Raw genomic sequence first — 22,733 nt, 5'->3', positions numbered from 1 at the left:
CCGCGTTCCGATTCCACGGAAACGCGCCATCGGACGGAATAAAAATCGTCCTACCGGTCAATCGATCAAAGGTTTTGCCTCTCCCCTTCGTCCTCCGTCTTCCCTCTTTTTTTTCACCCCAAATACTATCCTTCCTCTTCCTCTCTCTCTCTCTCTCGCGCACTCTCCTTTCGCGCCGCGTCGATTCGCGAGACGACGACGCTTTCCGGTGTTTCCGCGATCGCGACCGCGCGATACTTCGGGACCACCCCGTAGCGATGGTCCCGCGACCAGATCGAATTTTTGTTTCTTCCACCCTCTCAGCGGCGTCCGTCGTCCGTTTCCCGAGGCAGAGGCCGAGAGGAAAAAAGTAACGAATGCCGTGGGCGCGCATTAATAAATCGGCGCGGACGCACGGGACGTAGATCATCGTGTCGCGGGCCCACGATCCACGCGGGGATCCATGCGAGGTTCGGGTTCGGCCGGTGTACAGGCCGAGAGGGAGAGGGGCGGAGAGGCGGATGAAGATCGAAAGAAGGAACGGACGGAGGGCACGGGGGACACTCCTCTTCTCCTCTTAATTGCTCCGATTAATTAGCCACCACGGTTTCGCTAGAGCTAATGGCCGGCCGTACGTTTCCTCGTGGGCCCGCGGACACGCGGATATATACGTTTTAATAACGTTGCGTTAATCACGCGACACGCGAGGCGAATCGGCGAATCGGCGAATGGCGCGGGCCTGGAACTGGCCCGGGGCGCTTTCGGTCGTCCCGTTTGCGCTCCTTGCTCCTCTCCGCGACCTCTCGGCGACCTAACGCGAGCGAGCCCTCGACCGAATCTCGGATCACGAAGATCGTGATCGCGCCGCCGATCGAACCACCCAGGATCGATCCATTAGCGCTCCGCGGGACGCGTTCCTTCGCCGTCATCGATATCTACGATTCCCACAGTGGGCCCCGAAAGGGTCGAAGACCCCCTCGAAGCCACCGTCGCGTCGCGTACCGTTCCGAGCACGGATCTCGTTTTCCAAACTGCCAACCACTCGACCAATCCATCGATTCGATCGGAAAACCGGCCACGGAATCGAGGAAACTCCGCGTATCGTCGATTCGTCATCCAACGCCGCTTCGAGGAATACGCCTGACGCGCCATCGTGAATCACCGGTTTGGCCGGTCTCGCGTCATTTCCGCAAACCGTTCGCACGGTCCGGAGAACGTTTACGCGAGAGTCACCTTGACGAGTCATCTTCGTTAATGGAAACAAACGAACGCCATGTTCGATCGCGGCGAAAGCGAAACCGGATGCACGCGCGGAACGATCGCGGTGGACCAGACGACCGATGCGAATTTTTCGATCTGATCCAGAGCGAGCAGACTCGACCGCGTCGCCCGGAAGGTAGGAATCGGTTCGTTGGAAGACGAGGGGCAGAGGACGAGACCGACGAAAACGGACGAAACGTCGAGAAGATGAGCGCATCCGGTGATCGGCCACCCGCGAGAAGAGAACGGAGACGTTAAGGCGCGTGAAAAATCAGAAATGCCTCGGCTACGTGGAATCCGAAGAACAAATAGGTGTAACTATGGTTCCCGTGGCACGGACGGGTACGTCGACCCGTGTTCCTCCCGGCCGTTCGTCCTCCTGCGACCACCCGTGCGCGGGAAACGGACGCGCACGGTTTTCGAGCAACCCGCGCGAGAGGACGAGATTTTTCTCTCGCCTAGCCGGAGAGACGACTGCCAGGGAAAGGGTGTCGCGACGTGATTCGAAGGACGAAGTTATCACGCACGAGGGGGACGAACCAGGGGGCGAGGTAGCGAGTACAGGGCTGGGGTGTTCGCGTCCTTCTTACACGGGACGAATGAACGACCGTTGCGGTAGGTAAAAGACGCACGGCGATGCCGACTCCTCCCAGCTCCAGCCACCCTTCCTCCCTTCGAACGATAATTAGGCGTCCCGTTGTAATTTCGGCGCGAGGAAACGCGCAAAGCCACGCTCACCACGGGCGGTTTTCTAGCGTGCTCCTCGAAACCCGTGCAAAATCGTTAATAATCGCGGGATCGTGCGAACGACGCGAACGCCAGAGGATCGGAAAGCTGTAGGCCCGAAATGGGCGAGGAGGCAGCCGGGATTTTCGAGAAAATAGAAACGTCGAATTGGAAGGCAACGCGACGACGAAAGCTGAAGGCTCTGGTCCAGGGACGAAATTCCGAATTAGCTATCCCCGGTGACTTTCCATTCAGGCCGTCCTTTCGAAGTGGATGCGCGTACGCGGTGCTCCACCTTCGTGGCGTGCCTACAAATATTTTTTGAATTTGTCATAGCCAGGTGAGAGTGGATGGCGAGTCTTTTCCCGTGCTCGCCGGTCAACCCGGATGCACGCTAGTTAAGACCCGGTCAAAGGGGAATTCGCCCTTCTTAAACTCCAGCCAACGACACCCACGAGGCTGCGTGGAACCCCGCCGTGGAACCTACCTGACCATGAATGGTCGCATGAACCAGTTGGTATCGTTCGGTATCGTTTCGCTGACAGTTTTAACGGGTCCATTCATTGGCGCACTCGAATCTAGCCGTGAAGAGGAGGAACAGGAAGGAATAGAGAGCTGGAAGGACAGTAGGAACGAGGGCTGGAGGGAAGACGGTAGGAGGTCGAGCCGCGCTACCGGAATCTCCCGGGACCATCGATCGATTTCTCATCGTTCGCTTTCACGTGGTATTTTCGACGATAAAGTATCCAATTTCGGTAAATTAATCGATCGTCCGTGGTCATAATTTATCGAGCAAGCCCGTGGCAGTGGTATCCCGAGTGTGGTCCGAGCGTGGTATCGTTCGTCGGTTGGGCCGCGACACGACGATAAATTAATAGCGAAACGACGTTGATGAGGGACGATAACGATCGACGCTCGGTCCCATCGCCATGCGAACGACCCAGTGGCAGGCATTTCGCGCAAAACGTCTAACTTGTGGGACGCGATCGGACCTACGCTCCCACCGAACGGGTACCGGACCAAACGACCGCCGACCACGACAAAGCGAGCGACCGGCAGAACGCGCGTGCGCGACAAAGATAGGTCAAAACAGAGAAAAAGAAAGGTAATTTCAGCAGCAGCAGCAGCAGCACAGGCGCGTAGAGCATAGTGGCTGCACAACGGTGCCAGGAGGGGTGGAGGAGGTGGACGAAGGTGGAGGAGAGGCGAGTGACGGAGAGAAAGGGAGAGAGTAGACGAACATGGATCCCTCTGTGAAGGAGCACGACATTCCAGGTGCGCTGTAACCAATTTGTGAGCCGGACGATAGTGACAAATACACGATATTGCCATAACGTATCGCCGAGACACGACTATCGTTCGAATTAATAGTCACCGCCGCTGACTAATAGCCTCGTTAATTAACGATCCGCGGGGCCAGATTAGGCTAATCCAGCTTAATTTAGTGATCGTACCGTCGCTCTGCTATCCTCCTACCTGTCTACGAGCTCCGGAGTAGCCCATTCCTTCCGTGCAGGTAAATCTCCGCGTTTCGGCTCCGCACTCTCCCTCTCTCCCTCCCTCTCTCTCTCTCTCTCTCTCGCCTTCTCTCACCCTTCTTTTTTTTCTCTCGCTTCCTTCTTTACCTCTCTCCCGCCCTCGCTCCTGCTCCTACCCGCTCTATTCCGACCGAAACTACGAGCCGAGAAGACTGGTATCGTCTACCTCCGTGCCGATCATCGATCCAGCCAACGCGATGGTAGCCGATCGTCTTCTCTCGCTTAACGCGACGCGACGTCCCCGTGATCGTGAAATCGAGACGGCCGAAAAACCGTGGCCTGGCAGCCAAACGAATCCCGTGAAAACAAAGAAGGCGATCGGGGCCCGTTCCCCGCGTCCACCAGCGGACGTCGCCGACGTTTTTCCGCCGCTGTGCGCGCGGACCAGCTCCGCCGACCTTATCTTAACCGGGACAACGTTAATACGAATCGTTAACGATCCAGAGGTTCCACGCGGGCCAGGAGGTCACGGGAGGGAGCCAGAGAACGAAGGCGAAGCGAGCGGAGAAATCGAGGATCGAAGCGTCAACAGGTTGGCCCGGGAAGTGGCACCCTCGAGTCGATCGAGGGTTCGCACAACTCCCTCGAGGAGGCTCGAGCCGGGCTTATACGTCCAGCCGGAGTTGTTTAAGCGGTTGTACAAATAGAATACAAAGCACCGTGCAAACAACGGCTAAAAGGTTTGAGTTGTAACGCGCTCGAACGCACTTCACGCAGGCAAACAGCTATCGGGACTGTCGCGATCCGGACGTCTTTGCCTCAGACCTGCGCTCTCTCTATACCTCGTCGTGCCTCTGCAGCCTCCAGGGATCCATTCGAATTACCCATATCTCCGCGTTCTTCTCCCGAACTTCTCGCAAACTTGGCCAACTTCGCGCGAACCACATCCGGGAGCCGGGGTGCGAACCGCCGACTCGACCTCTAGAAGAGAATCGACGGTGGAAAGAGGGAAGGGGTAGACAGGTATCAGCGAGGATCGAAAATCATCCGGTGCTGGGCCCGTGGCAAAACGCGCGTCCGTGTTCCATTATCGCCTAATTGGATGAAGATGCACATCCCTTTGTCCCTGTGGCAGAGAGAAGCCACGAGTCCGTGCTGCGCAGTCCGAGCCGCTTCCTACAGGTGATTTCGTCTTTAGTGGGCATTAGGCGATCCGTGGAGGTAACGACGAGTCGCGTTTAATTGTTTTGTCCCGAGATAATTGAGGAGGCAGTGCCCAACGATTGGCTGTTAAGATGACTTAAGCATTCGCGGCGTTAAAGTGCTCCATTGTTGCACGACATCTTTGAAGTGACGGCTCGCAAGGGCGGTGGCGGCCTTTAAGTAAGAGTTAATCGCTACCAACCCCACCCCTCTGACCCTATCCTTAAGCTCTCGCCTCTTCCTCGCCGTCTATCCGTTCCTCTCTTCGCGCTCGTGGGATAGCTACCGATCCTCTCTCTGCTTTCTCACGAATTCCGCGCGCTCCTTTACGCCGACCTTTTCCTGCTTCTTCGCTGCCGGAAATTCCGTCGCCCGGAAACGAATTCGCTCGAATTCCGCCATCCTGCGTGCACACGTGTCTCCTGCGTCTGCCATGTCGTCGCTGCGCTCAAGCTAGCTCATCCGCGTCGCGATGCAAGCGCCGCGTGACCGATCGATTCGAAATATTGTGACAAAGTTTCGTAATCGATCGACGCCACACGATCCAACGATCCGTGACGAGAGCGTGAGATGATGCCTAATGCACGGCTATGCGTGGATTCCTCTTTGGCTTACCGGCATGTAATAGACAGACACGCGTGAAAATGCCGATCGTCATCGATCATCCGCCCTCTAGATCCCGAGATGGTGTTCCATCGCCGTGTTTCATCCCTGGTGCAACGGAACGGGTAAGCAGTCCGCATAGAGGGCCTCCTGGCGCCATGTTCCGCCTACTAGCTGTAAACGATCGATGTTTGTCAATGACTAGACGCCGCACGCGAGTGGGTCGTTGTAGGTTAGGTACTTACCGCTGCGGACTCGTGGTACGCCATTGGTATTTCGGTGGAATAGCTTTCACCGTTAAAAAGATTAGACGCGAGCGTCATAGTTTTTATTGCAGTCTCGGCAGGCCGTGAAAGAAGATACACAGGGCCGCCCTTCTGCCGCGAATGTCTTCGATTTGCCTAAGCAAACGGAAGGGCCATAAACGCGTGCTTGGCCCTTTCGACCCGACATTAGCATCGCTATCGAGGAACCATCGGCCTGTGTGATTGCTTAATCCTGCGTAGCGCGGTCGAGCGCTCGTCCTGGGAACGAAATCCGGGCTTTCCAGTTGCTGCTCTTCTATCCCTTCCTCCTTCGCTCCCTTAACCCCTCGTTCTCCCTCGCACCGTCCTTCTCGCTCCGTCCCTGTCGCCATTAAAATTTATCCGCGTTTCTATTCCCGCGCTAGAAGCTTCGCTCCGTGCGACCGTACCTGGATGTGTGAGTCTCTCGATCGATGTCCACGCTTCCTGCTCTTTTTCCAGTTGCTGCTCTTCTATCCCTTCCTCCTTCACTCCCTTAACCTCTCCTTCTCCCTCGCACCGTCATCGCTCCTTCTCGATCGATGTCCACGCTTCCTGCTCTTTTTCCAGTTGCTGCTCTTCTATCCCTTCCTCCTTCGCTCCCTTAACCTCTCCTTCTCCCTCGCACCGTCCTTCTCGCTCCGTCCCTATCGCCATTAAAATTTATCCGCGTTTCTATTGTCGCGCTAGAAGTTTCGCTACATGCGACCGTACCTGGATGTGTGAATCTCTCGATCAACGTCCACGCTTCCTGCTCTTTCCCCAGTTGCTGATCTTCTATCCCTTCCTCCTTCGCTCCCTTAACCTCTCGTTCTCCCTCGCACTGTTCTTCTCGCTCCTTCACTGTTGCTATTAAAATTTATCCGCGTTTCTATTCCCGCACTAAAAGCATCACTTCGTGCGACCGTACCTCGATGTGTGAGTCTCTCGATCGAGTCCACGCTTCCTGCCCTTTTTCCGTTGCAACGCCAGCTCTCGGCCTTGCACCGCGTTCCCAGTCATTACCAGCTTTATGGATATTCGAGACTAAGCCGAAAGATCGTTAAAGTTATTTTCGGTATACCGAGGCGCCGATTGCTGGTGGAATTTAAAGAGGACCTCCTCCACCTTCCGGTAAATATTTGCCAGCAACGTGGCCGGAAAAACCGCACGGCTATTCCCGGTGTCGTTTCTCGACCGCCGACGTCCGTGAGTGCACGGTAAATAGAAAACTTTCGAGCGAAAGAAATCGGTTTTTCACTGAAGCAATCATGCGCACTGTACCATCCGAAACGGTTACGCCTCGTTGCCGAATCTCGTACGAGATGGCTCTTATTTCGCCAATTCCCACAATTCCTAGCGATACGTCGTAGTGTCATGTCGATCGTCGATGGTTCGCGAAGTATCGTGAAACGGACGTTTGGAATCACGTGGAATGTCGGACGTGAAAACGTTACACCTGTAACGAGAATGCCGTCGTGGTATTTCGTTCGTTCGTCACAGGTGCTGAAAGTAAAGCACACAGTTACGCGCCCACGTATCCGATAATATTTGACTTGAATGAAAGAAAAGGAGGTGCGTCTGGTTTGTTCCTGCTGCGGCTCAAACAGAGCGGCTTCTACGGTCCTTACACCTCCAGTATTCGCTTCTTTATCTTAATTCCCAAATAAAGGAAACGTCAGAAGAGGTACGATTCGTTATCTGATCCTTTTGTCACGTTGTAGCCAGTGCTCGTCCACCACGAATTCGCTTCCGTGTTATTCTTCCGAACTCGACTTGGTGGTTATATTTATGCAGATATTATTGACATTCGGTTTTCTTTCCTCCTTAAATGTACGCAGTGAGGCCTCCTTAGTATATGTTGTGTGACTCGAAACTTGCAAAATGGGATTACGCTCTTTGTTTCGTTAAATTTTGCTAGATATTCGATTTGCATGAGTTTGATTCGAACCATAGTTATTTCTTTTCCAACACTGGTTGTAACAACGTTTATCTGCTCGAGTACTTTTTATCGCTTTAATGCGATTCAAAAGTAAAGCTATCGTGAACAAGCACGGATAGACATCTGTAAATTTTTATTCAAACGGTTGAAAACTGACGTATTTTCTGTTACTGACAGTTGTTAAAGTAACTCTTTACCTTTATTGCATGCAGCACCATCTTTACGAAATGTAACGAACTGTACATCTGTTGTACCTACTATTTTATCAACTGACGATAACGGAAATGTATTATATCACAAACGGCTGTGATTATATAGATTTATTTATTTTATTTGTCTGCGTACCGTTATAACGGTTATCTTACATTATTATATCTGTGTCATATTAATTACTGTAAATTTTTCCTAACTCGTTACAGAAAAGAATGGAACAAAATAATACATAATAAACTAACATTAGATTCTCGTCCATAAAAAATTGCTTTTTTATATAATATCGTATTCTTTAAATACTAAGCAATTTTATTTAGTTTTAATTCCGATTACTCTCAATGTAATCTTTTTCTGTACTGAGTCGATAACGTTGGAAATATTACACCAAATGATAAGAGGATTCTAGAGACTCAGAAGGGTAGAATAAAAAGTACATCGAATGATAGATCTGTTTTATGTTTTGTTTATGGTCATAAGTCTATCATATAAGTATATTGTTTATGGCGAATTGAAAACGATAAATCTGTAACACTGTCGTGTAAGACAAAAATGTTCTAGATGTTAGGTTTGTTTTGTATTTCGTATATAACATTCTCATTTAATAAGATTTATATGGAGAAGTTTTAGAATATGCTATGAATATTCTTAATAATGGTATAAATAATTTACTAAACTTAAATAATAATATAGATTTTTCATCGCGAACATAGCGGCAAGTTGTATTTTAATAATTTTCCTGCCAATTAGCAATCGATGATAATTTTTATTTTTTACCATGTATTACCCATAAAAAATATAATTTTTATAGCAGTTAGATAAAATGGAGTTCTAATTAGTTCTTGATTGAACCGATTACGGTAATTAAAATATTACACTTGGGAAATTTTTGCAACAATTTATATATGGCTACATTGCAGTGTAACATAGCACTTGAAGTTGGCACAAAATGGATGCTGCTTGCAAATATATCAGTTTCAACTAAACATCGATTTACAAAATGGGAAATCAATTAGTCGGTATCGCGCCTAGTCAAATATTTCCAGTAGAACACTATTTGACAGACCATAGTGACTTATTATTCGATGTAAAGTGAGTACTTTGATCCAATATTGTAAAGGTGGTTTTAGTTTTCAACCAATTTATTTTATGTCAAAGTTCTACACAACATATGTATTTAAAGTCAATTAAAATATTCTAGTTACATCTTTTAATAAGAAGAAAATGTTGTGCTATAATGTGTTTTATATAAGTTAAAATTATTGCATTTCAAAATTATGTATTATATATAATAAATACAACTTATATATGCATACTCTTGTTAATAATTATTCTTTACGTATCTACAGCTTAGGAAGTACTAGATTTTTTAAAGTAGCACGAGCCAGGAGTCAAGAAGGTCTTATAGTAGTTAAAGTTTTTGCTATACATGATCCAACACTTCCACTTTCTGCTTACAAAGAAAAACTTGAAGAAATTAGATATAAATTAGCATCTGCTGTAAATTGCCTACCTTTCCAAAGAATGATTGTGAGTATTCTCGATACATTTCTATAATATATTATGTTACCATATAATTATAACTAAGTATACATTTATATAAGCTCACAGAAAAATCAGGATCGATAATGAGGGAATATGTAAAGTATTCCCTTTATGATAGAATTAGTACCAGGCCATTTTTAACAAGTATAGAAAAGAAGTGGATTACATTTCAAGTTTTATATGCTTTACACCAAGCTCATAAGGTAAGATGATATTTTAAAAATTCTGAAATAAATTGGTTATATTCTTTGGAATTATTATAGTAGATAATTTTCAAAAATAAATTAATCACGCCACAGAGTTTCAGTTGTTCATTTCTTATAGATTAATTCTTAGCTGATAAAACAAGTTAAAATACTTTTCATGGTATTAAACAATGATCATAACTACAATCCTGGTTTGAAAAAACATTTAAACAACAAAATTAAAATATTACTTCTCATTTGACTATAGTTTGGAGTCTGCCATGGTGATATAAAATTAGAAAACATTATGATAACCAGTTGGAACTGGATTTTGCTCACAGACTTTGCAAGTTTTAAACCAACTTACTTACCTGAAGATAATCCTGCTGATTTTTCGTACTTTTTTGACACATCTAGAAGAAGGTACACGAGTAAACAGTATTTACTTTGATAATTATTCTTAAGTTACTATAATAAATTATGAGTTATTATTATATTCATTACTGTTGCATGTTATATGATTTTATATCATTTCAGAACATGTTATATAGCTCCAGAACGGTTTGTGAAAACATTGTCTTCTGAATTAAGCAATACATTATTATTATCAGAACAAGAACTGAAAACAGGTGACTTACATCCAATGATGGATATTTTTTCTGCAGGCTGTGCATTAACAGAATTATATAATGAAGGACATCCACCATTTGATTTTTCCCAACTATTAGGTGCGTTTGCTATATATAAAGATTGTGTATAAATTGTATATGTCATATTACTTTAAACAAACATTAAAAAATTGTATTATTATAATGTATTAAGCATATAGAAACAATGAATATTCAGTGAGCAAGCATTTGGACACAATAGAAGATACAGGAATACGTGAACTCCTTATATCTATGCTAGAAAGGAATCCAACAAACAGAAAAAGTGCTGAGATTTATTTAGCTCAAGCCCGTGGAACAGTATTTCCAGAATATTTTTATTTATTTCTTCAACCATATATGCTTATTTTTTCTGCTGCACCAATTTTATCACCTGACGAAAAAATAAATAGACTTAAGAAAGATATTGGTAATATCATCAACATTTTAAAAGCAGAAGAAAATGAAAAAGTAAAAAGTGACATGAAAAATACAGATGTTACAAAAAGTAGACAATTTGAAAATAATATAGAATCAACCAAGGCTGATTCTGGTCATAGTGAAGATAATACTATTGTAGAAGTTGAAAGTGATCAAAGTTTTGATAAAAGTGATTTAAATCAAATTGACCAAAAAACTGTTCCCATTCAAGAGACAAAGTGTGACAGTCAAACAGATCAGCAATCAAAAGCTAAATTAAATGAAGGTCAAAAACAGAATGTAGATTTAAAAAATGAAACAAATGATTTGCCTTCAGAGCCAGTTGAAGGATTGGTTATTATTACGCAGCTCGTTACCTCGTGTATACGAGGTTTACATCATTCGCAATCTAAATTACAAAGTTTAGAAATATTACTCGAGCTTGCTGAAAACACATCAGATGAAACAATATTAGATCGAATTTTACCTTATATTGTAAGTATTTAATAAACGGTGAATATAGTTATAATACTGATTATCAAATTTTATGTAATATATTGTTCAGTTTCATTTAGTTCATGACCCTGCCCCACGAGTACGAGTATCAGCCATACATACTCTGACAAAATGTTTGCATCTTGTAAAATCAATTCCACCATCAGATGTAAACATCTTTCCAGAATATATTCTACCTGGTTTGGCACATATCACACAAGATGAAGCAGTAATTGTTAGAGCTGCTTATGCAGAGAATATTGCACATTTAGCACACATTGCTTTACGTTATTTAGAGAATGCCCACTTATCTAATTTAGGTAACAAAGAAGGTCCAAAACCAAGTTATGATAATGAACTTCAAACTTTGCACGAAATGGTAACTTATTAAATTGTTTGGAACAATATTTATATATACTATATATTAAAATGTATAATATTATTAGGTGCAACAATCTGTGTCCATGTTATTAACAGATCCTCAAAATTTGGTAAAACAGACATTAATGGAAAACGGAATAAATAAATTATGTATATTTTTTGGAAAACAGAAAGCCAATGATATTTTGCTCAGTCATGTTATTACTTTTCTAAATGATAAAGAAGATAGAGAGTTAAGAGGTTCTTTCTTTGAATGTATTGTTGGTGTTGCTGCTTATGTTGGTTGGCATAGTAGTCCTATTCTTATGCCTCTTCTTCAACAAGGATTGGCAGATTCTGAAGAATTTGTAACAACAAAGGCTATTAATGCAATGGCAACTCTCACAGAATTAGGCCTCTTACACAAATCTGCTCTTTATCAACTTTTATATGAAACTATGGTCTTTCTAGTAAGTTATACTTCGACAATACTAATAAGTATGGGTTAGTACTGTCAAGTATTTACATTTAAAATTGTTTGCAGGTACATCCAGATTTATGGATAAGGCATGCGACTGTTGGTTTTATATCTGCAGCGGCGAGGACACTTAATTTAGTAGATGTTCAATGCAAAGTTCAATCAATGATTCAACCATATTTAAAGCATCCATTAATTCAAATAGAGAAAGAAATTTTATTATTAGAAGCTTTGGTATCTCCTATACCAAGAATTGTTTACGACGCTGTCATAAAATACAACGATATAGAAGAATTATTTCAAGTTCTCGAGCAAAGGCAAGCTGCTCGAGCTAAAGCAGCAACAGGAATAATACCACAATATAGCGAAATGAGTACCTCATTACGAAATGTAAATTGAAAATTTTATTCATAAATATGTTTTACAGTTTTCAAGAGATTTAAACAAAATTTTCAGCTTTTCAGGCGATTAAGTTCAGAATCAATGACTGAAATTGTTGAAGATCAGTTATTGATAATGGAACCTCATTTAATAAAAATCAATAAGTATCGAAATTTAATGGATACAAAGTTAAATACATCTAAATCGATAGATGGAAAATTAGAATTAAATACTATGAAAGACAGGATACGGCATCATATAGTAATACTATATCCTGATACAAAAGCCGATTTAGGTCTTCCACCATTTAAACGATTAGATCGTAGAACATCCGATGGTGTTGGTACATATGCAGCCATGAATCAAGAATGGCGTACAATGTTTGCAGCTCAAGATAATATCCAAGTAATGAAAAAAGATGCGAGATATTTACTTTAATAAAATTTATTATACTAACAGTAATTAATCTTCATTTTTTTTTTTTTTTTTGTAATATAGCACGCCGTTAAAATGTCAGATATGGCGGGAAGTAGCGGGAGTCCTAATCACAGTTTACATGGAGGAGATATCCACCTGTCACCGCAGCATAGTTTATCTGATATGAACAGCATAAATGATCACTCCCTTCCTGAGCGTTCATATATTCAATGTATGTGTTTTTAAAAATGATTTTGGTACTAAGTATATTTTCATTATGAGGGATACAGAAAATTCGATGTAATTTTGTAGACAGATGTGCACCTTGTAGATTAGAAGTAAGACAATTAACGTACAGGAAACAAGAGCAACACGCTGCAGCATTAAGAGCACAACATTGGGCTGATAATATTGCATGGCAAGCTGGTAATTAATAATTGTAAAAATATAATTTTCAAATGTAATGTTGGTATTATAAATATCTTTTATTAAAAAAGGTTCGAGATTATTACCAAGCGGATGGAGGCCGCGAGGAGTACCAGTTGCGCATCTTCACGAACATAGAGCTGCAGTGAATAGGCTAGTTTCTATACCAGATACTAGCTTATTTGCTAGTAGCTCTGCAGATGGATGCATAAAAATATGGGATGCAAGTAAAATGGAAGGTCGAAATATCGCTAATCGTTCTAGGTAAGCTTTTCATATAGTATGTAATTGTATAATATATGCACATATATATACAATTCGTATTATTTATTTCTTAATTTCATTAGGCAAACTTACATGCATAAAGGTGGTCCACTAGTTGGTTTAGCTATTTGTGATCAGGGACAATCATTAGCAAGTTCTGCTAGCCAGTCCGGTACGGTATTTGTTTTACGAATTGAATCTAATTCTAGTAAAACGAGTATTATTGGTACCAGACAATTAGATCTTCAGGTAATTGTATCTCATTTATTTTTTATTTTTTAAATGTTAAGATAAAGTAATATTATAAACATGAATTATTACATTTAGGAAGAAGGATGTGCAGTTGATCTGCAGTATCTAGACTCTGGTTCCCAGTCGGTTCTTGTATACGCGTCTCTATATGGTTCATTGGTAGGATGGGATTTACGATGTCCTGGTACAACATGGCGATTAGAAAATGATCTAAAACACGGAGTAATTACCTCATTTTGCGTAAACAATTATCAACAATGGTTGACTCTTGGCACAAGTTCCGGCGTACATACGTGTTGGGACTTGAGGTTTCAATTACCAATAACCAGTATTAAACATCCTACAAGTAAATTTACTATGTTTTAAAATCACATCAAATAAAATATAGCAAATAATCCTCGAATTTTACACGAAATCTTTCTAATTTCAGATGCAAGAGTAAGAAAAGTAATCACACACCCTACGGAACATTCGTGGATTATTTCGGCTGTGCAAGGAAACAACGAAATTTCAATGTGGAATCTGGAAACTGATTTTCGACAAATGGTTCTTTGGGCATCAAGTGCACCTCCTCTAAGTCATTCGCAAGGTGGTCACAGTGTATGTGCAATGTATTCCGGCTGTATAGATCGTTCGGGTTTCTTATTAGCTGGTGGAACTGATATGAGATTGCGGTTTTGGGATTTAAATACACCCAATGAATCGTATGTTGCACTGCCTGCTGCAAATGATGTTACTCCTCCAAATTCATTGGCATATGAGTTAGTATTTTTGTTAACGTTTGTTTAAGATACCATTCACTTCATGAATATAACAACGTAGTTTTCATATATATTCTATTGTTTCACAGACAACGTTTAATCGATGGAACCAATGTAGTACAAGAAGTCTTAGCTGGAGGTGGTCCTTCGCCATCATCCGGTGGAGGTAACAGTATTAGAACGAGAAATTCTGAAGAAGGTGGTCAGGGTCCAGAAACTCCACCTTCGGGACATCACGACACTATTTCCGCAGTAGCTATGTCAAATACATGTATTCTTACTGGTAGTACAGATGGATTAATACAAGTTTGGAAATGATTGATTTCTTTTCCATCATGTCGCGTTCCAAAACTACATTCAGTGTACAAATTTTTGTAATGCATCACAGATTTATTCTGGAAAAAATAATTTGATCGAACATCGAGATTTTTATGATGGAACTCATGTGCTACATTAATTCTGTGATTTTTATTTGTACATAATATGTAATATATAAATACCGTATATAAGATCATCGATAGTAATTATAATATTATACAATGCATTTCTTGAATGAGACATAAAACTTAGTTACTTTAATACAGCGATTCTTGTGTACTATAAATGATTTATTTTTTTACATAAAAAAAGAAAAGGAGAAAGAGCTTGTTGTACTGTAATATATTAAAACAATAAATTAATGACGTTTAGCTTTAGATAGCGTAATAGCAACGACTAATCGTGCGAATTTAATACGGAGGAAAACGTACTACAGCATACGATTCATGTACAAAAAGAAGGCATTGTTAACAAATTTATCTCTTGGATACATAATTTATACTGCAAATATATACGACTGCGTACTTTTATGTCATTGATTACATAGTAAACTTGTATACCGACTGAAATACTCATAACCAGTGGATGTCTTCGTATTCCCTGATATTGTTACAATAAATCCATATTTTTAACGCATTTGTATACATTAATTATTCATGTGCTAGATCAGTAAATAAATTTATTTGGTTACCAAGGACAAACGGGTGCGGAAGGATAGGGAACTCGACCCGAAAACGCGTAAGGATCAGGATTTATTGTTCTGCAAATAGCTTTCCATCTTTCCTTCCCTCCTTTCCCTTGTCGTCGCCTATGTTGTTGATTATTGTAATTCGGTATTTGATAATTATAATCTGGTCGTTCGCCGAAAAGAATTTCAAGCCAGGGGGCTGCAGATCCAACAACGATCAATAATAAAAATAAAAACAAACTTTTCATTTTCATTGCACTTTTTCGAAATTCTTCACTTTAAAAACTAATTAATATCTGAAAGAAAAAGAAAAAGAATGAACATACGGAAAAACGTATATATTATTGGAATGTATGTGATCGGTAATACGAACTTTCATATTAAACACTTAAATGACAAACAATTACTATAGACATATATTCGGTTGTCTTGAATTTTTACTTTCGAACTTCACACTTTCTGAACTAACTGATTAATGACACTTTTGCCATCAACTTTTCTTCGCTGTTTGAACGCGATTGACTAAACCGGGGAGAATTTGCTTTTACGCAAACATCCGGCGATTCATATTTTTCTTCTTTTATTTGAACTTACGAAAGAGTTTGCGCTGTACTCGCGGTAACAAGTATACTCTCGTAATGAAGAGATGCTGGATGCTTACTACTGTTTTATACACCAACACTGGGTTTTATACCCTACCGCCCGGAAAAATATATTGGTTGGACTTGTAAACATATACACATTTACCTCTAATTGTTTGATATGTTATTGACATTGTAAACTCGAGAGTTTCATTCAACCTCATCCTTATTTCTTAAAGGGACCAATTAGACTGTATTCATCATTTTCTGGTATCTCTCAAAAGAAAATTTAATGCACAATTCCTGCCTTCTATCATTCTTAATCCTTGTGTAAGGAAGTAAATGTCTAAAGAAAGGTTATTGTTATCGTATCGTGATTTATCGAAAATATTATTTTTGATCGATTAAACATAGTCGTTCTAGGAAATTACGAATGGAACATAACAAAGGAACCTACGTCTTTCTATCACATTGAACTTGGGGAAGGCCCTGTCTACTTATTGATGGATGCGAATTAAAACAAACTTTATATTCGCGACGCGTCTCTTGTTTCGTATTCCACGCGTGTACGGATTCTGTCACAACAAAGCACGCGGTAATATAAGGGTTGCGCACTTAATTATAGATACTCATTTATTTGAAATCTCGATACACAACAATTGCAATTGCACGTTTTTGTAAGTACAACTGCTTATCATTAAATTATAACTACAAAAGAACTTTTGGAACTTAACAGATTGATCTATCTTTAAAATTATTTATTTGTTTCAACTCGTTATCGAAAGTAGGGTTATTCCAGTAAAATGCTATAAATTTGTCATTGATTCACTCATAAAACTCCACTGAATTATATGAGACCACATGATAATTTTGTTGATTGCAAACTGCCCTATATACACAGTGATCTTGTGTCAAGGTTAACTCTTTTGATAAAGTATTCGTATAAACATATAAATACATTAACATGTTAATATATGTTCATTACGCTAATTTCAATCTGTATTCAAGGAAATTATTATCTTATCTATAAATCATTATCTTAGATGAAAACGAACAATGTTAATGATTGAAATGGAGCAGAAAATAAGTCAAAATGTGTCTGTTGCCTTTTATAGAATAGCAAATTAATTTGTTAATAGCAAAGAGCCAAGTTTTACGTAACCGTTCTTATTAAGGTTCACCATGACTGGCTATTACTATTTCCTATTACCGTAATACCTGGTTTCCAGGCTGACGAACTATTAATAGCGTTTGGCAGTGAAAGTACGTTCTACAGTTTTGCTCTAAGGAGTTTGCAATCTTCGAATAATTTTTAAGTGAGTTTCGTTCGACTTTCGCGGTTACTACCGATTTTTGAATTTAGACCAAACGATAAGCGAATATGGGTCACGGTGAGCTGGATCTTACGTCAATTACATTTTAATAATACAATTGAACTTGGTGGTTAAAGGAGAAATTAATTATACGTTTACACAGAGTATATTCTTGTAATCACACACCCTACGGAACATTCGTGGATTATTTCGGCTGTGCAAGGAAACAACGAAATTTCAATGTGGAATCTGGAAACTGATTTTCGACAAATGGTTCTTTGGGCATCAAGTGCACCTCCTCTAAGTCATTCGCAAGGTGGTCACAGTGTATGTGCAATGTATTCCGGCTGTATAGATCGTTCGGGTTTCTTATTAGCTGGTGGAACTGATATGAGATTGCGGTTTTGGGATTTAAATACACCCAATGAATCGTATGTTGCACTGCCTGCTGCAAATGATGTTACTCCTCCAAATTCATTGGCATATGAGTTAGTATTTTTGTTAACGTTTGTTTAAGATACCATTCACTTCATGAATATAACAACGTAGTTTTCATATATATTCTATTGTTTCACAGACAACGTTTAATCGATGGAACCAATGTAGTACAAGAAGTCTTAGCTGGAGGTGGTCCTTCGCCATCATCCGGTGGAGGTAACAGTATTAGAACGAGAAATTCTGAAGAAGGTGGTCAGGGTCCAGAAACTCCACCTTCGGGACATCACGACACTATTTCCGCAGTAGCTATGTCAAATACATGTATTCTTACTGGTAGTACAGATGGATTAATACAAGTTTGGAAATGATTGATTTCTTTTCCATCATGTCGCGTTCCAAAACTACATTCAGTGTACAAATTTTTGTAATGCATCACAGATTTATTCTGGAAAAAATAATTTGATCGAACATCGAGATTTTTATGATGGAACTCATGTGCTACATTAATTCTGTGATTTTTATTTGTACATAATATGTAATATATAAATACCGTATATAAGATCATCGATAGTAATTATAATATTATACAATGCATTTCTTGAATGAGACATAAAACTTAGTTACTTTAATACAGCGATTCTTGTGTACTATAAATGATTTATTTTTTTACATAAAAAAAGAAAAGGAGAAAGAGCTTGTTGTACTGTAATATATTAAAACAATAAATTAATGACGTTTAGCTTTAGATAGCGTAATAGCAACGACTAATCGTGCGAATTTAATACGGAGGAAAACGTACTACAGCATACGATTCATGTACAAAAAGAAGGCATTGTTAACAAATTTATCTCTTGGATACATAATTTATACTGCAAATATATACGACTGCGTACTTTTATGTCATTGATTACATAGTAAACTTGTATACCGACTGAAATACTCATAACCAGTGGATGTCTTCGTATTCCCTGATATTGTTACAATAAATCCATATTTTTAACGCATTTGTATACATTAATTATTCATGTGCTAGATCAGTAAATAAATTTATTTGGTTACCAAGGACAAACGGGTGCGGAAGGATAGGGAACTCGACCCGAAAACGCGTAAGGATCAGGATTTATTGTTCTGCAAATAGCTTTCCATCTTTCCTTCCCTCCTTTCCCTTGTCGTCGCCTATGTTGTTGATTATTGTAATTCGGTATTTGATAATTATAATCTGGTCGTTCGCCGAAAAGAATTTCAAGCCAGGGGGCTGCAGATCCAACAACGATCAATAATAAAAATAAAAACAAACTTTTCATTTTCATTGCACTTTTTCGAAATTCTTCACTTTAAAAACTAATTAATATCTGAAAGAAAAAGAAAAAGAATGAACATACGGAAAAACGTATATATTATTGGAATGTATGTGATCGGTAATACGAACTTTCATATTAAACACTTAAATGACAAACAATTACTATAGACATATATTCGGTTGTCTTGAATTTTTACTTTCGAACTTCACACTTTCTGAACTAACTGATTAATGACACTTTTGCCATCAACTTTTCTTCGCTGTTTGAACGCGATTGACTAAACCGGGGAGAATTTGCTTTTACGCAAACATCCGGCGATTCATATTTTTCTTCTTTTATTTGAACTTACGAAAGAGTTTGCGCTGTACTCGCGGTAACAAGTATACTCTCGTAATGAAGAGATGCTGGATGCTTACTACTGTTTTATACACCAACACTGGGTTTTATACCCTACCGCCCGGAAAAATATATTGGTTGGACTTGTAAACATATACACATTTACCTCTAATTGTTTGATATGTTATTGACATTGTAAACTCGAGAGTTTCATTCAACCTCATCCTTATTTCTTAAAGGGACCAATTAGACTGTATTCATCATTTTCTGGTATCTCTCAAAAGAAAATTTAATGCACAATTCCTGCCTTCTATCATTCTTAATCCTTGTGTAAGGAAGTAAATGTCTAAAGAAAGGTTATTGTTATCGTATCGTGATTTATCGAAAATATTATTTTTGATCGATTAAACATAGTCGTTCTAGGAAATTACGAATGGAACATAACAAAGGAACCTACGTCTTTCTATCACATTGAACTTGGGGAAGGCCCTGTCTACTTATTGATGGATGCGAATTAAAACAAACTTTATATTCGCGACGCGTCTCTTGTTTCGTATTCCACGCGTGTACGGATTCTGTCACAACAAAGCACGCGGTAATATAAGGGTTGCGCACTTAATTATAGATACTCATTTATTTGAAATCTCGATACACAACAATTGCAATTGCACGTTTTTGTAAGTACAACTGCTTATCATTAAATTATAACTACAAAAGAACTTTTGGAACTTAACAGATTGATCTATCTTTAAAATTATTTATTTGTTTCAACTCGTTATCGAAAGTAGGGTTATTCCAGTAAAATGCTATAAATTTGTCATTGATTCACTCATAAAACTCCACTGAATTATATGAGACCACATGATAATTTTGTTGATTGCAAACTGCCCTATATACACAGTGATCTTGTGTCAAGGTTAACTCTTTTGATAAAGTATTCGTATAAACATATAAATACATTAACATGTTAATATATGTTCATTACGCTAATTTCAATCTGTATTCAAGGAAATTATTATCTTATCTATAAATCATTATCTTAGATGAAAACGAACAATGTTAATGATTGAAATGGAGCAGAAAATAAGTCAAAATGTGTCTGTTGCCTTTTATAGAATAGCAAATTAATTTGTTAATAGCAAAGAGCCAAGTTTTACGTAACCGTTCTTATTAAGGTTCACCATGACTGGCTATTACTATTTCCTATTACCGTAATACCTGGTTTCCAGGCTGACGAACTATTAATAGCGTTTGGCAGTGAAAGTACGTTCTACAGTTTTGCTCTAAGGAGTTTGCAATCTTCGAATAATTTTTAAGTGAGTTTCGTTCGACTTTCGCGGTTACTACCGATTTTTGAATTTAGACCAAACGATAAGCGAATATGGGTCACGGTGAGCTGGATCTTACGTCAATTACATTTTAATAATACAATTGAACTTGGTGGTTAAAGGAGAAATTAATTATACGTTTACACAGAGTATATTCTTTTCACGGTAATTAGGTAAGATCGCTGGTAAGAAAAAGGTTCCGATGCGAATAGGTGAATCAGGAAACGTGAATGTTGAGTGAAGTAACGTGTATTTTACGCATGTACGATTGTTAATATTCCTCGCGGACGTGGTTGAAAACACATGAATAAAATAGCTTCTATAATAAGACGGAAGAATAGAATGCGTAAAGCGATATATGTACATTTATTTCCAGTAAATAATTTTATTTTTATTTAGGATCAGAGTTGAATGTTATTTTTTCGAATTCAAAGTATAGAAGATAAATTATCTTCGTAATTTATACTTTAAAGTATAATAACAGTCAATGCTAAGAAATGATACTGTAATATGACCGATATAAAATTTCTCAAATTAAATTAATACTAAAAAATTAGTTTCGACACGATAACGTACAAGTGAAGCGTTTCTTTCGAAGGTATTCGAGGAATTTGAGGCTCATATATTAAATTTGCAGCTATGAATATGGTAAATTGTCTAAATATTTTGAACAGTAGTTTCCTCTGGGCAGCTCGAAAACAACTGCACTACGTACGTCAGTTCTGCTTTACTTCTGACTAAGAAAGCTTCTGTATTTCGGTTTTCTCGAGAATTCAGGTAGTTTTGTCCTTCTTTAACTATCTCTTCAGATGATATGGAAGCGGTTAAGGATGGTAACACCAAAGTAATACGATATTTTTTTCATCATAAAATAAACAAATTTCTTCTTTCTTATTGCAAACATTTTTTCTATCTTAGACATTTTTAACGATCGAATTCGCACCACGATAATGTCCAATAGTTTTGATATTGATGATAACAGTATTCAACAGATTAGGAATTGTATAAATCTATCGCTAAAAATGCAACGAAGTTTCAAGAAAATGAAGAGGAGCATCCGTAAGATAACCGGTATGTCGGTAAAAATTTAGAGATACCTTGCTTAGATAAAAAAAGTACGATATTAATGTACTATTTTTCCGACGTGAAATTAAATTGCAAAAGGTTTGAGTTTACTGTACCGTGTTACTTCCCTGACTCTTTGGTATTACAATATCAATTTTTAAAGGAATAGAAAAATTATCGTACAAGACTATTTTCAATACTTTTAGAAACTTCGACGAGTGTTCAACCTCACTGCGTTTTCGTAGAGAACATGCAAGACGATGAGAAACAACCACTGTACGTAATTCCGGAACGGCTTTCTTCTTTAACGTGCCAAACGGGATTTTCAAAGGACGAAATACGGAAGCTATATCGCGCCTTCAAGCAGTATTGTCCTAGAGGGGCCGTAACCACGAATGATCTAAAACCAGCCTACGCAAAGTTATTTCCATTAGGAGATCCAGCGAAATATACACAAATCGTTTTTAATACTTTTGATAAGGATAGGGATGGTATCGTCAGCTTCGGAGATCTCCTGAACGAAATAGCCTTAATTACCAATGGTGACGTAGATCAAAAACTCGCATGGATTTTCAGGTAATCATTTAGCCAAATTATTTGTTGAAACATAACGCGTTTAATGTTACTTTCTACTTTGGTCCCACATCAGATTTTACGACTTAAACGGGGACGGTTATATCACCAGAAAAGAAATGTTGGTTATAGTGTCCGCGATTTATGAGATGCTACATAACGGGCACATTATTCAACGAATGGTCGACAGGCACGTGGATAAAGTTTTTGAAAAGATGGACATTGATAAGGATGGAGTTATATCCCAGGAAGAATTTATGAATGGTTGCAAAAATGTACAGTCAATTATATAATTAATAATTAATAATTATTAATAATAATTAATTGAATTCATTGAAAACATATTATAGGAATACCAACTTTGCATTTCTTACAGTACATTTTTATTACAGGATAGTGTAATTCAAAAACAACTGGTAATATTTAATCAATTTTGGTGATGGAGTATACACACATATTGAGATTTATAAGAAAAACTGTACCTTGTAATTTTTTTA

At 39.6% G+C, this 22,733-nt stretch overlaps 3 protein-coding genes across 4 annotated transcripts; all 3 read left to right on the top strand.

Moving 5' to 3' along the window:
• Positions 1–8,464: 8,464 nt before the first annotated feature.
• Positions 8,465–14,730, top strand: LOC108546458 (vacuolar protein sorting 15). Its single transcript, XM_017898533.1, has 18 exons — positions 8,465–8,524; positions 8,585–8,756; positions 9,014–9,194; positions 9,269–9,412; positions 9,663–9,817; positions 9,932–10,122; positions 10,217–10,956; positions 11,027–11,335; positions 11,403–11,786; positions 11,861–12,184; positions 12,251–12,580; positions 12,674–12,824; positions 12,905–13,018; positions 13,090–13,282; positions 13,366–13,531; positions 13,610–13,880; positions 13,965–14,295; positions 14,385–14,730. Exons 2-18 carry the CDS (start codon positions 8,665–8,667, stop codon positions 14,611–14,613), a joined length of 4,305 nt encoding a protein of 1,434 aa, XP_017754022.1. The 5' UTR covers positions 8,465–8,524; positions 8,585–8,664; the 3' UTR covers positions 14,614–14,730.
• A 2,691-nt stretch (positions 14,731–17,421) lies between these two features.
• On the top strand, positions 17,422–18,118 carry LOC108546522 (phosphoinositide 3-kinase regulatory subunit 4). The gene is made up of 2 exons (XM_017898613.1): positions 17,422–17,683; positions 17,773–18,118. The coding sequence occupies exons 1-2, from the start codon at positions 17,436–17,438 to the stop codon at positions 17,999–18,001; spliced, it is 477 nt and encodes a 158-aa protein (XP_017754102.1). The 5' UTR covers positions 17,422–17,435; the 3' UTR covers positions 18,002–18,118.
• Positions 18,119–21,280: 3,162 nt separating this feature from the next.
• On the top strand, positions 21,281–22,690 carry LOC108546506 (neuronal calcium sensor 1). 2 transcript variants are annotated; one of them, XM_017898595.1, is made up of 5 exons: positions 21,281–21,442; positions 21,517–21,669; positions 21,909–22,239; positions 22,313–22,511; positions 22,629–22,690. In XM_017898595.1, exons 2-5 carry the CDS (start codon positions 21,549–21,551, stop codon positions 22,674–22,676), a joined length of 699 nt encoding a protein of 232 aa, XP_017754084.1. In that variant the 5' UTR covers positions 21,281–21,442; positions 21,517–21,548; the 3' UTR covers positions 22,677–22,690. The 2 variants fall into 2 exon arrangements, with proteins under 2 accessions (XP_017754084.1, XP_017754083.1); XM_017898594.1 differs by having other exon boundaries at positions 21,870–22,239.
• The last annotated feature ends 43 nt before the right edge of the window (positions 22,691–22,733 follow it).

The sequence above is a fragment of the Eufriesea mexicana genome, unplaced genomic scaffold (genome assembly GCF_001483705.2).
Source record: "Eufriesea mexicana isolate 0111107269 unplaced genomic scaffold, ASM148370v2 scaffold654, whole genome shotgun sequence".
Classification (NCBI taxonomy): domain Eukaryota; kingdom Metazoa; phylum Arthropoda; class Insecta; order Hymenoptera; family Apidae; genus Eufriesea; species Eufriesea mexicana.
Note: the sequence above shows the minus strand (reverse complement) of the source record. Positions and strands in the feature narration are given on the sequence as shown.